We start from the raw sequence: 15,968 nt of genomic DNA, 5'->3' as shown, positions 1-15,968 counted from the left end.
AACCTAGTAATGAGAAAAGTTTGTCATTTTCTCATTAGAGGCAAGGCACATATTGGAAGAACAAGGCAAAGTCTCCTCTCCAGATTTAGAACAAAGACCACGTGGAAAAAGAGCCCCACCATGTGGTATGGGGAAATTTTGACAGCTATGAAATGACGCCCAGTATTATCTTCAATCTGATATGTGTATGATTTTCCTCCTCCTTTCATCAGAGGAAACTGGAGGAGAGATCAGAGCTGTATAGGTTTTACTCAGGATAAGGATAGCCAATACCATAAAGTCTTCTTGTTACTTATAAAAGAGATTTATGAAAAGGATTATGAAGTGTTTTACACTTTCATCATAAAGAGAATATAAAAGCATACCCTAGTAGGTTACTATAGGAATTTAATGACATGAAATGTGAGGGTTTTATTTTTATCCTTTTATTTAACTGTACCATATGTTGCCTCTCAACAGAACTTTATCACTACCTCTAATCAAAATAACCTTCTTAATCTCAAGTGTCAAAACCAACATTTCCTTTTTATTCTCTAAGATCTTGGTTGCCAACTCCTAACAAGTTCAGACTATGTAAAAAAAAAAAAAAGAAACAACCTCCTTCTTCCAGCAAACACCTCATATTCTTTTTATTCATCTAATTTCAGTTCAGGTAAAAGGCCTTAAATCTTTTTTCTCAGTTTGGAATCCCATACACATAAATTCTATCCCTAGATGCTCAAAACACTAATTTTTTTTTTTTTTTTTTTTTTTTTGCGGTATGCGGGCCTCTCACTGTTGTGGCCTCCCCCGTTGCGGAGCACAGGCTCCGGACGCGCAGGCTCAGCGGCCATGGCCCACGGGCCCAGCCACCCCGCGGCACATGGGATCCTCCCAGACCAGGCCACGAACCCGCATCCCCCGCATCGGCAGGCGGACTCTCAACCACTTGCGCCACCAGGGAGGCCCAAAACACTAATATTTTTATTGATTTCAAGACAAATTTAGGCATCTGTTGCAGGACTTCCCTTTCCTACAGTTGAAATTCTTTTTGTCCAACCATTAGATACTCAATTTTTAGTTAACTATAGTAAGGTCAACTCTGAAATGAGAAGGGATATCTTGAAAGGGAACATGAACATGCAAGTAATTTGCACCAAATATCTAGAAGTGGTGTGAGAGTGCTGAGCTGAATTGACTGTGGAGATGATTCCTGAGATCAATACCCCAGATAAGTTTCCTTTTCCCCCTTGACTTTCCTAAACATTGCTTCAGATAACACATTATTAGGTAACTATCAGGGCTTCAATAACAAGTTGGTTCTGAATATAAGAATTGAGTATACTTATATCTAAAAAATGAGTTTACATGAAACTAACACAACATTGTAAATCAACTATACTTCAATTTTTAAAATGAGTTTACACACAGATTTAGAGAATAGACTTGTGGTTGCAAAGGGGAAGAAGGGGTGGAGGAGGGAAGGATTGGTACTTTGGGATTAGCAGATGCAAACTATTATATGGATGGATAGATAAACAACAAGGCCCTACTGTATAGCACAGGGAACTATATTCAATATCCTGTGATAAACCATAACAGGAAAAAATATGAAAAAGAATATATATATGTATAACAGAATCACTTTTCTGTGCAGCAGAAATTAATACAACATTGTAAATCAACGACAATAAAATTTTTAAAAATGAGTTTACAAAGGAAATGAAAAAAGGAATCCAAGACTCCTAAGCATAGTGAAAACAAAGAAAAATATCCAGAGGAATACCAGCTAAATCAGTCTCATGAATTCTAAATATCCACTCCATCTCTTATATTCACCAACTGTTCCATACAAATAAATCTGAAAAATGTAAGCATGTTTAGCAGATTTGAAAATAAGTTTTTGAGAAGGACTGGATCAAAATTAAAAGCTATTTCTGCAGAAGAATTTACTACATTAAAAAAAAAACCTTCAACAATACACAGACACTAAAGTACAAGTAAAGGAATAAAAGAAAAGAACACCAGTTCTACAATTCAACGATTTCTTCAGAACAATCTAATGACTTCACTGTAGAAGTAGAAAAGATGACTAGAACTTAAGATGAAAAAGTGTGCTCTACATTTCCTCTCCCAAGAGACCCTAATATCTAAAAGGCAGTCAGTAGGTCTTGTTTTGGTTGGGTAAATAAATGAGACAAAATTGAAATAATCAACAGGATCTAAATGTATTACCAGCCACCAAAAGTCAAAACAGAATTGTTTTGTGCTCAGAGAGAAGTGTACGTGTGTAAAAGTGTATATGTGTGAATGTGTGTGTATATGTATTATAAAGAGCTACAGTAAGTATGCTATTGAATCAACAGGCTCAAATATGAACATCAGAAGTAAAACAAATAATGGTAGAATATAATTATAAATCAGTGGAGGCAATATGAAGTCGAATTGATGTTTATGAATCATTAATTTGAATCATAACCCGTTTACATTGATAGACACTGGTGATAGAAAAATATGACTAAAATTCAACTTACAACAAAGCAAGCCATGATAACTGAACTGGACCTTTGAATTAAAACAAAGAAACAAACAAAAGAAGCTGACAGGACCAAAAAAAAAAAGCCTTTCACAAAACCTTTCTGAAAATTGATGAAAGGTAAATTACAGAAACTCACGTTTTGTTTTAAATATATAAGAACATATGCCCCACCCCAAACAGTTTTTATAACAGGCTCAGAAAAAAGTAACTTAAAAGACCTGTGCAGAGATATCAACAATTGGGAAGCAGGAAATAAATCTCACCTGATTACTGGTAGGAACACATTTGCCTAAACCGGTAGCTGAATCTTCAGCTATCAAAAGAGGCTCGCTTTTCTCACAGCTCTGCTGGCTGATGAGCGTGTCCGCGTAGTTGGGCTGCGGGAAGATCACGTGACTCCCCCGCGAGTCCGCGGTGAGCCAGGCCTCGTGGGAATAGGTCTGCAGGAAAGCCCGCACCCCGTCCACGCCCACAAAGTGAGAGGCGGGCACACCCGCTAACCCGCCTTCTGAAGCCTGGAGCAGGCGCGACGTGTGCCAGCGCCTCAGCCTGAGCGCCAGCAGCACAATGACAAAGGCGAGGAAGACACAGGAGACCGCAGCCACCGCCACCACCAGGCACAGCATGAGGCCTGAGTCGTCGGGGCTGGCGGGAGACTCGGGGCTGCCTAGATCAGCCAGGACGTCAGGGATGCTCTCGGCCACGGCCACAGTGAGTGTGACGGTGGCAGAGAGAGGGGGCTGGCCGTGGTCCTGGACCGCCACCACCAGGCTCTGCTTGAGTGCGTCTCTGTCCAGCAGGGCCCGCGCTGTGCGCACCTCGCCCGTGTGCAGCCCCACCGTGAAGAGTCCTGGATCGCTGGCCTTGAGCAGGCAGTAGGACAGCCAGGCGTTCTGGCCTGAGTCTCTGTCCACGGCCACCACCTTGGTCACCAGGTAGCCGGGCTCTGCAGAGCGGGGTGCCAGCTCCACGCCCATGGAGCCATCTGTGGGGACAGCAGGGTACAGGATCTCTGGTGCATTGTCATTCTGGTCCAGCACAAATATGCTCAGTGACACGTTGCTGCTGAGCGGTGGGTTCCCACTGTCATGCGCTGTCACCCACAGCTGCAGTTCATGGAATTGCTCATAGTCGAAAGAGCGCAGCGCGTAGAGGATGCCGGTGTCTGAGTTTATGGAGATGTAGGAGGATAGAGGTGCTCCCTGGAGGGTATCCTCTGCCAGAGAATAAGTGACCTGGGCATTCTCTTTGCTGTCCCTGTCGAGTGCAGTCACCGAGAAGAAGGAGGCCCCTCTAGGATTGTTTTCAGGAATGTAGGCAGAGTAAGAGGAGTGAGCAAAAGTGGGCGGGTTATCGTTGTCATCTGCTACATTCAGTGAAATATGAGTTTCTGTAGACAAGGGTGGACTTCCCCGATCTGTGGCTGTCAACGTTATATTATAGCTCTGTACCTGCTCCCTGTCCAGTGCTCTGTTTGTTATCAACTTGTAATAATTTCCGTAAGTCTTTTCTAATTTAAAAGGCATATTGTTAGGAATGAAACAGGAGACTTGACCATTTTCTCCGGAGTCTTGATCTTGCACATTTAGAAGAGCAATCACAGTACCTGGAGGAGAGTTTTCCAGCACTGAATTAGTAGAAGATGTGATAGTTATTTCTGGAGCATTATCATTCACATCCACAACTGTGACCAACATCTTAGCAGTGGTGGAAAGACCTCCACCATCTTGGCCTTGAATTTCCATCTCATAGAATCTGTATTTTTCAAAATCCAGAGAACCTTGTATTAAGACTTCTCCAGATTGAGAATCCAACTGGAATATCTCAGAAGCTTTGCTTTCCATATTCAGGAATGAATATACCACTTCCCCATTGATTCCCTCATCTGGATCAGTTGCGTTTACCATAAGCACCCGAGTTCCAGAGCTGAGGTTCTCAGGAACACTCACTCCATATACAGACTGTGTAAACTTTGGGATATGGTCATTTACATCGAGAACCGCCACAAGGATGGAAACAGTGCCCTGGCGGATGGGATCTCCTCCATCTAAGGCTGTGAGGAGGAGGTGGTAAGCAGCCTCTTTTTCCCGGTCCAGGCTCCCCTCCAGCACTAGCTCAGGATTCTTGGCCCCATCCGTTCTGCCTCGCACTTGCAAAGAAAAGTAATTATTAGGGTTGAGCTGGTAGCGCTGGAGGGAGTTCATTCCCACATCTGGATCCCTAGCATTAGGAAGAGGAAATCGCGATCCCGGAGTTGCATGCTCACTGACTTTTATCTCTACTTCCTCCTCCCGGAAGCTGGGGGCGTTATCATTAATATCCATTATTTCCACCTCCACTCCATAAATCTTAAGGGTATCTTCCACAAGTATCTCCAGGTTTAAAAAACAGGAGGAAACCGCCTCACAGAGCTCCTCCCGGTCTATCCTATCAGCAGTGATCAAGCTGCCACTTCGCGGATTCAGAGCGAAAAGCTGAGTCTTTCCTCTGGAGACGATGCGGACTCCGCGCTCCGCCAGCTCCCTGGGCTCCAGCCCCAGGTCCTTGGAAATATTGCCCACGAAGAAGCCTTTGTCTGTCTCTTCCAGCACCGAGTATCGGATCTGCCCAGCCTCAGACTCCCGCAGCGTCCCCAGGAAAATATACAGTAGGACCAGCCCGCTGCGGTCCAGGAGCAGTTGCCGATTCGCCATGGCAGTGGCTGAGCCTATATTCCGCGGTTTCTTGAGCTGTTTGTTCTGAATCAGCTTATGCATCTACAAAGTCACTGGCCAAGTGCATCCAAAATATATTAGAGAGCGAAGAGAAGTACTTTTAAGTTTCCAGCATCACGATCTGTGAGTATCCACTTCACTCTGCTTTGTGTTGTAGAGGTAGCGGAGGGAGGGACTCTAGCTCGCAGCTTCCCGTTTCCCTAATTGGTGAACAGCGGCGCCTAGAGCCCAATCTTATTATTGCAACGAGAAAGAAAAACTCAACTAATGTTGCTGTTCCTGAAGTTATCACACTTACCTCATTGAGAATCACAAATATTTGTAAAGCTTAAAATTGCAGACAATAAAGTATTATGTAATGTGATGTTAAAGGTATACCAAGAGCACTTATGAAAAGAGTAATTATTTAAAAGGCTTGCTAATTAAAAAAAATTTCAAATACTACTGGAACTGAAAACTTGCAGGTTAGATTTGGCTCCTCCTGATTTTTACTGACTGAAGGGAACAGCATTTGTGGTTGTGTAACTAGCACGGTTCCAACAAAATCAACAGTTAGGATTATGACTATAATTCTTACCAATGTTTATTGAGTAAAATAAAGATAAAATGTTTGAGAAAATTTGACGGCATTAGGGTTGTCATTTAAAATACCACAATATAAATATATAACTGTATTCCATATCCTTAATTAAAAGGTGTTCTATTTCATGAAAAACTGACCTGACAGTGCTCTATATATTTTACCTTAAAATGCACTTGAATAGTAGGAATGCAGCATTGTAAACTTTAGTCTTAATAGTAATACCCATAGGTTTGAATTAAATTTTAGGAACTTCATCAAGAGAGGGAATCTAGAATCTCGAAATAACAGTGCTATATTAGAATATGTTGGCATATTGGAATATAAAAAGCATTATTTTAAATACTTACCTGTTTAAAAGTGTTCTTATCTGCTTCAACACTAAGAGTTAAAACACTAGCCAATAGCACTGAAGAGCTATCTTTGTTGAGAATATCTTGTGTGGCAGGACAATGTTCAACAGATGTGAGAAAATTAAATTCCGGATTAGTCTGATTCCTGGGCACACATAAATTATCGGCATAGGGCAATGTTCCCTCACTGTAGTTGGGAGGAATCTCAGGACCAGACTTGGAGCAGACAACAGACCCAAAGCAGTCCCCAGCAGCGCTGGGGCTGGAAGAGCATCGAAGGCGCAGGGCAATGGCCAGAATCACTGCCAGGAGGAAGAGCACCGAGATCAAGGCCAAGGCCACCACCAAGTAAAACTGCAGCTCAGCTTGGGGGTCAGGGGGCTCAGAGTGGTCACTGAGGTCCGGCAGCGCCTCCTGCAGGCTGTCCGCGAAAACCAGGAGCAGCGTGGCGGTGGCCGAGAGGGGCGGCTGTCCCCCATCGCGCACAGCAACCAGCAGGCGCTGGCGGGCCGCGTCCCTGTCGCCCAGGGCCCGCGCCGTGCGCACCTCGCCCGTGCGCAGCCCCACGCTGAACAGTCCGGGCTCGCTGGCCTGCAGCACGTGGTAGGACAGCCAGGCGTTGTGTCCAGAGTCGGCGTCCACCGCCACCACCTTGGTGACCAGGTAGCCGGGCTGCGCAGCGCGCGGCACCGTTTCGAAGAGCGCCGAGCCGTCGGGCCCCAGCGCCGGGTACAGCACCCTGGGCGCGTTGTCGTTGCGGTCGCCCACCAGCACGCGCAGGCTCACGTTGGCGCTGAGCGCGGGCGAGCCGTGGTCGCGGGCCTGCAGCGTCAGCTCGAAGGCGCGCAGCTGCTCGTGGTCGAAGGCGCGCTGCGCGAACACCACGCCGCTCTGCGCGCTCACGGACACATAGGACGACAGCGCGCGGGGCTCCAGGTCGCTGGCCACGATGGAATAGGAGACGTGGCCGTTGAGTCCCAGGTCGGGGTCGGAGGCGCTGACTTGCGCGATGGAGGCTCCAGGCGGGTTGTTCTCGGCCAAATGGACCACGTAGGAGGCCTGGTGGAAAACAGGAGCGTTGTCATTGACGTCGGTGATGCGCAGGGTAATGGTAGCGCTGGAGGAGAGGGGGGGCTTGCCCCTGTCAGTGGCTGTGATAGTGACGTTGTATTCCGGAGTCTGTTCCCTGTCCAGGGCCCCATCTGTTACTAACTTGTAGTAATTATTAGAAGAAGAATGAATTTTAAACGGAACGTCTCTACTTAAATTACATGTGACTTCTCCATTTTCCTTGGAATCCTGGTCCCGTGTTTTGAAGAGACCTACAACCATTCCTGGCCGGGAATCCTCCAAAATCTGATCAGAGAGAGAAGTGATAATTATTTCTGGACTGTTGTCATTTTCATCTAAAACTTCTATAATTACTTTACACTGTGTAGAGAGGGATCCTCGGTCCTTTGCTTCTACATCCATGGCATATCTTTCCACATCTTCATAATCCAGGGGTTGATGAGTTATAATGTTTCCTGTAGCTGAATCCAGAGAGAACACGTGCCGGGCTGTATCAGCCACACCAATGAATGAGTAGGTGATCTCTGCATTGACGCCTTCATCTTGATCAGTAGCGCTCACCCTCAGCACGAAGGTACCTGGGGGCACATCTTCCCGAAGGCTGACCTTGTACACATCTTGGCTGAACACAGGGGGATTATCGTTGGCATCCACCACCAGGATTCGGATCTGAACGGTGCCGCTTCGCGGCGGATCCCCGCCGTCTAAGGCTGTCAGCACCAAGTGGTGAGCGCTCTGTGTTTCTCGGTCCAGGGTCTTCTTCAATACCAATTCTGGATATTTCCCACCCTCAGGATTGTTTTTCACCACTAACGAGAAATACTCATTAGGACTTAGTTGGTATTTGCTCAGTGAATTCATACTAATATCGGGATCTTTTGCAGACTCAAGAATTGTTCCCGTCCCTAGACTGACAGATTCACTGATTTCTAAGTTTATTTCATCCTTATGGAACTGAGGAGCATGGTCATTAATATCCTCAACAACCACAATGATATGAAAAATATTTAAAGGATTTTCCACCACGGCCTCCAACTGCAATTCACATCTTCTTCTCTCTTTACATATCTGCTCACGGTCTATCCGGTCCTTCACAAGTAAGTCCCCACTCTCCGCGTCTACGTTGAAAAGCAGCTTCTCCGCGCTAACTCTCAGCTTTCGAGCCGACACATCCAGGACACTGAGCCCTAGATCCTTGGCGAGATTCCCTACCACAGAGCCCTTGGCCAGCTCCTCGGGAATGGAGTAGCGGATCTGCTCGCAGAGCGCGGGGTAGAACAAAGGCAGCAGAAAGGGAAACAGTACCTGCCGCCGGCCGGCCGGACGTCTCTGCGTGCAGCTCCCTCCCATTGCGCGCTCTAGTTCTCGCTGGGTCCCAGTATTTATAGTTGGAGAAAGTGTACACTGGCGCACTGGTAAAGCATTTGGCCCAGGACAGGCGGAGTCCCCAGGTTTGGGGCTGGGAATCCGCGTGTGCTGGGGAGAGTCTGCGCGGCCAGGAGCCCCAGCGCGTAAGCGGGTTTCCTTCTCTGCGTTGGTGGCTGCGCTGGAAATCCCTGGCTAGAGGCTGAGGAATCCCGGGCGTCTACGCTTGCCCTGCACTGGCCGACAGCGGCGCCCAGAGGCTCCGTGTGGAACCGCAGCTTAGTTTTTCTCTGCTCTATTTAAGGAAGTCTTTTTCTTTAAACGCAGGAAGACCGCCGCTAAAATATTTGAATCTTATTCCTCGGTGACTCCGTTTTCATCGTGAAACATTTTTTTCACATGGTCAAAACTATTATATATTTTATATGTTAAAATTTTACATATATTTTGAATAGGTAGAAATATTTCTTTCAAAATCTGAAAGGCACAAAAGAATGTAGAGTGGAAAGTAGGTCTCCTATCCCATTGCCTACGGCTATCCAGTTCTTCCATCCAGAGGCAATCACTGTTGCTGCTTTTAAGAGTAATTATCCAAAAAAGAAAGTACTAAAGATAAGCAAAAAACTTTTTTTTTTTTTGGTCTTCAATCCAGGCTTATATTTGGCTAGAAAAGTATTAATCCATCCCCCCATATTTAGGAAACAGAATACAAACACTGTCATATTCATTACAATCATCTAAGTTGTCCTATATTGCTTTCAAATAATTATATTTTAACATATTTGCTTACAATAGTTACCATGCTAAAAGAGTAGTTTTTTTTAAACTGTATTTTTCAAAATAATAGAATTATTTGAAATAGATGCATACTAATTTTGACTCTCATGGTCGGAAATTTTATCCTGTGGTTTTTGTTTTGTTTTGTTTTTGCGGTACGCGGGCCTCTCACTGTTGTGGCCTCTCCCGTTGCGGAGCCCAGGCTCCGGACGCGCAGGCTCAGCGGCCATGGCTCACGGGCTTAGCCGCTCCGTGGTTTGTGGGATCTTCCCAGACCTGGGGCACGAACCCGTGTCCCCTGCATCGGCAGGCGGACTCTCAACCACTGCGCCACCAGGGAAGCCCTTGGTTGGAAATTTTAAATGACAGTTTAAATGATTTAAAAGTTAAAAAATAAAAGTTAATAACTATGACTCTAAAGAATAATAACTATGCTCTCCTTCCACAGACATATCCTTGAACAAAAGTTGAATGACATGAAAAAAGTCATGGTCTCATAAATATTTTGAAACACATTAGGACATGATTTGACTTTATGCTACCATATTAGTTTAGAAGAATATTAGTAATAAATTATAAGAGATTAAACCAAATACATCACTATCTTCACTTAACTAAATGGGCTCATCAGTAACTCCACTGACCATCTGTTTATAATTCTATGTACTTATCTGCTTGTATTCTGATCTCATACAGAAATTTCATCTCTTTCTTGACTTTAAGTTTATTTTGACTTTAAATTTCAGAGTTTGCAGAGTTTCAGGTGGACCTTTCTTTCTCTATATAAAGAGTCACTGAAATGCCTTTGACACCCATGTTTGCCCCTGTACTTGGGAACATGTACCACTCTATCTCCCCAAATTATATATAAATATATATATATATACATATATATATATATATATATTCATCCTTAGAACTGGAAAATTTAACAAAAAGTACAGAGAGAACAGAACCCCATATTTGTTTCTACAGGCTCTCTGGAATCCCTATTGAGCAAGGAAAGTAAAATTAAAATGGTATGTCTTCTGGGACTTCCTTGGTGGTGCAGTGGTTAAGAAACAGCCTGCCAATGCAGAGAACATGGTTCGATCCCTGGTCCGGGAAGATCCCACATGCCACGGAGCAACTAAGCCCAGTGCACCACAACTACTGAGCCTGCGCTCTAGAGCCGGTGAGCCACACTACTGAGCCCAAGCGCCACAATTACTGAAGCCTGGGCGCCTAGAGCCCATGCTCTGCAACAAGAGAAGCCACCGCAATGAAAAGCCCGCACACCACAACGAAGAGTAGCCCCCGCTCAGCACAACTAGAGAAAGCCCACGCGCAGCAACGAAGACCCAACGCAGCCAAAACTAAATAATTTAAAAAATGATGTCTCCCACATGACAGTATGAAATTGGATTCACAGGCAAAATGGATGCTGCAGTGTTACCAGGTATGATTACACTTGAAAAAATTTAAGCACACATTGTTATGAATTGTTAATAGAATATTTTTGAAAATGGGTAGGATTTCCAGTGAGGCTAATGCACTTGTTTCTGACATTTACCTATTCTTACCAGACCTGCCTTCAAAACAAGAGGCAGGGTTGTCTAAGGGGCTAGAATTTCAACATGTAGCCACTGGGAGAGCACACAAATTGACAAGACACTTCTGTATGAAAGTCCTCTCTTAGGAACCGTCAGTATTATGCTCAACAAAACTATAAAATACAAGACTCCGTGAAGCTACTCATAACAGCCTATCACAATAAACCTTCATGGGATTAGGTGAATAGTTACCAGAAAGTAAAAACAAATCAGCCTTAATAAACATCAAGTTCTACTCTTCAATGTTTCAGCAAGAAGCAAATGTCATTGAAATGGAGGGAAAAGTGAAAAAATTAAGTTTCCACCAACATGCTGCAAACCTAAAAGTAAAATCAACCATAATTTTTAAAGGAGAGAAAAGGAACAAAAATAGAACTCACTGGCACCAAAAGGGTATCTTCTATAGGAAACTTCGAATCATCTAACAAAGACTGAGGATCCTTTTTCTCACAGCTCTCCTGGCTGATGAACGCGTCTGCGTAACTGGGCTGCGGGAAGATCACGTGACTCTTCCGCGAGTCCGAGGTGAGCGAGACCTCGTGGGAATAGGTCTGCAGGAAAGTCCGCACCCCGTCCACGCCCACAAAGTGAGAGGCTGGTACGCCTGCCAATCCGCCTCCAGAAGCCCGGAGCACACGCGACGTGTGCCAGCGCCTCAGCTTGAGCGCCAGCAGCACAATGACAAAGGCGAGGAAGACACAGGAAACCGCAGCCACCGCCACCACCAGATACAACGTGAGGCCTGAAGCATCAGAGGCGTGCGGGACCTCCAAGCTGCCCAGATCAGCCAGGACATCTGGGATGCTATCAGCCACAGCTATGGTGAGCGTGACGGTGGCAGAGAGAGGGGGCTGCCCGTGGTCCTGGACTGCCACCACCAGGCTCTGCTTGAGTGCGTCTCTGTCCAGCAGGGCCCTCGCTGTGCACACCTCGCCCGTGTGCAGCCCCACCGAGAAGAGTCCTGGCTCGCTAGCCTTGAGCAGGCGGTAGGACAGCCAGGCATTCTGACCTGAGTCTCTGTCCACAGCCACCACCTTGGTCACCAGGTAGCCAGGCTCTGCAGAGCGGGGTGCCAGCTCCACGCCAGTGGAACCGTCGGTGGGGAGAGTGGGGTACAGGATTTCGGGCGCATTGTCATTCTGGTCCAGCACGAATATGTTCAGTGACACGTTGCTGCTGAGCGGTGGGTCCCCACTGTCAGTGGCTGTCACCTGCATCTGCAGGTCATGAAACTGCTCAAAGTCGAAGGATCGCAGTGCATACAGTACTCCTGTGTCAGAATTGATGGAGATGTAGGAGGATAGAGGTGCCCCTTGGATAGTGTCTTCAGCCAGGGAGTAAATAACCCGAGCATTTTCTTCACTGTCTGGGTCCAGTGCAGTCATTGAGAAGATAGAGGCACCTCTGGGGTTGTTCTCTGGGATATAGGTAAAGTAGGAGATGTGAGAGAAGATGGGTGGGTTGTCATTGATATCTGCCACTTGCAGGGTGAAGTGAGTTTCCGTGGATAGGGGTGGACTTCCTCCATCTGTGGCTCTTACTGTGATATTGTAAGAAGATACCTGTTCCCTGTCAAGGACATCGTGTGTCACCAATCTATAATAACTGTCAATGGATTTTTCTAACTTAAATGGTAGATTCCCCAGTATAGAACAGGTGACCTGCCCATTCTGCCCGGAGTCCAGATCATGCACATTTAAAAGAGCTATAACAGTCCCCAGAGGTGAATCTTCCATCAGGGGACTAAACAGAGATGTGATCGTCACCTCTGGACTGTTGTCATTTACATCTTCTACTGTAATCAACACTTTAGCAGTTGCAAGATATGCCCCTCCATCTTCAGCTTGTATTTCTATTTCATAGAAACCTGTTTCTTCATAATCTAGATTTTCTGATAGTTTTATTTCCCCCGTATTTTTGTTTAGTTGGATTTTCAACAGTTGTGTGTCAGGTAATTTTCGGAATGAATATGTCACTTCTCCATTGGCACCTTCATCCCTGTCAGTGGCGGTGACTGTCAACAGCTGTGTGCCCACAGGCAAGTTCTCGGGAACACTCACTCGGTATTCGGACAAACTGAAGACCGGAGCATTGTCATTTGTATCGAAAACAGTCACACTGATGAGGACAGTGCCAGTTCGGATAGGGTTACCCCCGTCGACGGCAGTTAGGACCAGATGGTGCATTGCCTCTTCCTCGCGATCCAGGGCATGCTCCAGCACCAGCTCTGGGTACTTAACGCCATTGACACGGCTTTGAACTGCTAGGGAGAAGTGCTTATTGGAGCTGAGCTGGTAGCTCTGTAGGGAGTTCACGCCCACATCCGGATCAACAGCTTCCGGGAGAGGAAAACGCGTTCCTGGAGCGAGGTTTTCATTAATTTTTACATCTAGATTTTCTGCTTGGAATTTTGGTGCATTATCGTTGATATCAGTTACTTCTATTTCTACTCCGAAAAGTTTCACCCTATCTTCCACAAGAATGTTAAAACTCACCAGACACCGCGCGCTCTGAGCGCAGAGCTCCTCCCGGTCTATCCTGCCCGCTGTGACCAAGCTGCCGCTTCGCGGGTTCAGAGCAAAGAGCTGCGTCTTACCTCTGGAGACGATGCGGACTCCGCGCTCCGCCACCTCCCGGGGCTCCAGCCCCAGGTCTTTGGAGATGCTGCCCACAAAAGAGCCTTTCTCTAACTCCTCGGGAACGGAGTAGCGGATCTGCCAAGCTTCGGCCTGCCACGGCATACAGAGGAAAAGGCAGAGATGGACCAGCGCGCTGCGGTCGGAGCTATTCCTTTGAGCGGCCATTGTTGTCTGGTGACGGAATTCTCGCTAAGTCCTCACTGGGCACGCTGTGTGTTTTGGCTGGGTCCTTTTTCTTTCTCTGGCTGCAGAGTCCCTGCAGCCTGCGCACCTTAAATTCTGGAGTGAGTTTCGCTGCATCCCTGGAGCCTGTTTGCAGGAACTGTGGAGCTTTGTGTAGTTGGAGTCCTGAGAATCCGGATTGAGCGCTAGCTGCGGTTCTCTCCTAGTGGGTGAACAGCGGCGCTCAGAGTCCTCAGGAGTTACTGCACCCACTGTGTATGCAATAGAAAACAAACGCTACTCTATTTTTTGTTGTATATTTTATTTTATTTTACATTACTTCTTTGGTTTCTCAACTGACATCCTTAAATCAACTACTATTTGTAGTTTTCTTACTCGGTGGAATAAAGTGGAATGAAAGTACCTCAAAGTATTAAGTGATAATAGTTGATTAAATATATATTTGCAACACTCATTTTCCCAATAGAAATATATCCACTTTAAAAGGTAAGTAATGCTTACTTTCTTTCCTATGAGCTTCTAGCTATATTCAGAAAATTCTTACAATTTTTTTGAAATTCTGATTTAAATGGTCCAACTGTGTTTAGTAGACACTTATACAGAGACTATGAGATATACCCCTTAAAATTTCACTTAGAATTTTTAAATTTTAGATTGATCAACTAATTATATTTGTTTAGCATTAAGATTGTGTAAAAAGTTTTCAATTTTTTCTAAAATAGTTTTACTGAGTTTCAATGAATTTTTTGAAAAAAAATATTTTTATTACAGGCCTATATTATTAGAAGTTAACTTGATCTATTTAAATGAGTTGAGCTGGTAATCACAAACTAAAAGGAACGTGTCTGTATTGCAGTGGGAAGAGAAATACATACAAGTGCTACAATTTAAAAAAACGGAGTTAGAAATAGTGATGTAGGTTTTTTTTTTTTTTTTCTTCTTTTTGCGGTATGCGGGCCTCTCACTGTTGTGGCCTCTCCCGTTGCGGAGCACAGGCTCCGGATGCGCAGGCCCAGCGGCCATGGCTCACGGGCCCAGCCGCTCCGCGGCATATGGGATCCTCCCAGACCGGGGCACGAACCCGTATCCCCTGCATCGGCAGGCGGACTCTTAACCACTGCGCCACCAGGGAGGCCCGTGATGTAGGTTTTTGAAAAATATGTATTTATGTCAAATGACCTGTTTTCACCAGGGCGTTGATGCCTATATAAATAATCTCTTCTTTGCATGTTGTATGGAAGCCCAAAATAAAGTGGCATACACATCTTCAGTTGTATATCCCCACCAACCCAGTAGTAGTTCTTTCCTCAAAGATGAGGAGTTTGGAGGTTGACTTCTTTCATGCAGAGAGAACAGGTTTTTCAGAAACCTTTATGTCTCTTTGCCCCCAAGTATAGAACTCTTCAAAGATTTTACCTTTTGTCTTCAAAGATTGTATATCAGACAATCAGAGACAGAGATTGAGATTGAGCACAGAACACAATAGCATTTCATTTGCTTTCTTGAAAATTCCTTATCTTGTAATGTAGAGAAAAAAGGATTGGGAAAGAGTACAAATAGAGCACCAAGAAAAGTAAAAGGAAAGCCAGAAGGACCAAAACTTGAAGAGAAAAATTCCTCTAGGGTAGTTAGTATTAAGACTTTGGGCCCATAGAAAATCTGGCAATGGAATCAAAGTGTTGACCCCTCTACCAAGAAAAATGCATACATCTGTAACTTTACATGCAATTTCAGGAATCCATGGATCCGCTCACCATGCCCCCTCAAATGCTTACAGTTTTAAAAATTGTTAAAATAATTGAAGATACCCAAATGCACATACAAGATCATTTGCACTACATGTTTCTTTGAAATGAGCACCTCCTTGGATATTTAATGAGTAGCTAATATTATTTAACTTTTAAAAAGACATAAATAGGGTATGGAAATTTCAACTTAAATCTCAGCAGATTTGAATAGGTTATTATTTATTCATTTAAATTTATTTATTTATTTATTTGGTAAGAAGCCAAAACCACAGCCTCTATTTTGCTAATCTAAGCTTGACGAGATATCTCCAGTTTAGTGACATTCTTTCTGAATTATAGAGCAATTTATGAACCACGAAAGTCTTGAAAATGTACTCAGCAAAAACTGAACATTGAGAAGACAGTGATTAGCTATGTATTTTCTAAAT

At 44.9% G+C, this 15,968-nt stretch overlaps 2 protein-coding genes across 13 annotated transcripts in view; both read right to left on the bottom strand.

The window, feature by feature from the left end:
- The window catches only part of LOC132486400 (protocadherin gamma-C3), a 185,607-nt gene that overhangs the window by 103,408 nt on the left and 66,231 nt on the right, over positions 1 to 15,968 (bottom strand). The window contains exons 1-2 of one of the 12 annotated variants that reach the window (XM_060093510.1): positions 6,163 to 8,766; positions 5,160 to 5,465 (exon numbers count right to left, since the gene is read on the bottom strand). The exons of 8 other annotated variants lie outside the window; for them this stretch is intronic. In XM_060093510.1, coding sequence (XP_059949493.1) covers positions 5,454 to 5,465; positions 6,163 to 8,586 — 2,436 coding nt within the window. In that variant the 5' untranslated portion in view covers positions 8,587 to 8,766 and the 3' untranslated portion in view covers positions 5,160 to 5,453. Of the gene's footprint in view, positions 1 to 5,159; positions 5,466 to 6,162; positions 8,767 to 11,350; positions 14,044 to 15,968 lie in introns of those variants that run through there. 3 more of the 12 variants (XM_060093495.1, XM_060093497.1, XM_060093511.1) reach the window with 3 other exon arrangements.
- LOC132486402 (protocadherin gamma-A11-like) lies at positions 2,677 to 5,274 on the bottom strand. Its single transcript, XM_060093513.1, has one exon. The coding sequence runs from the start codon at positions 5,272 to 5,274 to the stop codon at positions 2,728 to 2,730; it is 2,547 nt and encodes an 848-aa protein (XP_059949496.1). The 3' UTR covers positions 2,677 to 2,727.

Source organism: Mesoplodon densirostris, chromosome 3 (assembly GCF_025265405.1).
Source record: "Mesoplodon densirostris isolate mMesDen1 chromosome 3, mMesDen1 primary haplotype, whole genome shotgun sequence".
NCBI classification, from domain to species: Eukaryota; Metazoa; Chordata; class Mammalia; order Artiodactyla; family Ziphiidae; genus Mesoplodon; species Mesoplodon densirostris.
This window is presented reverse-complemented; position numbering and strand designations above follow the sequence as displayed.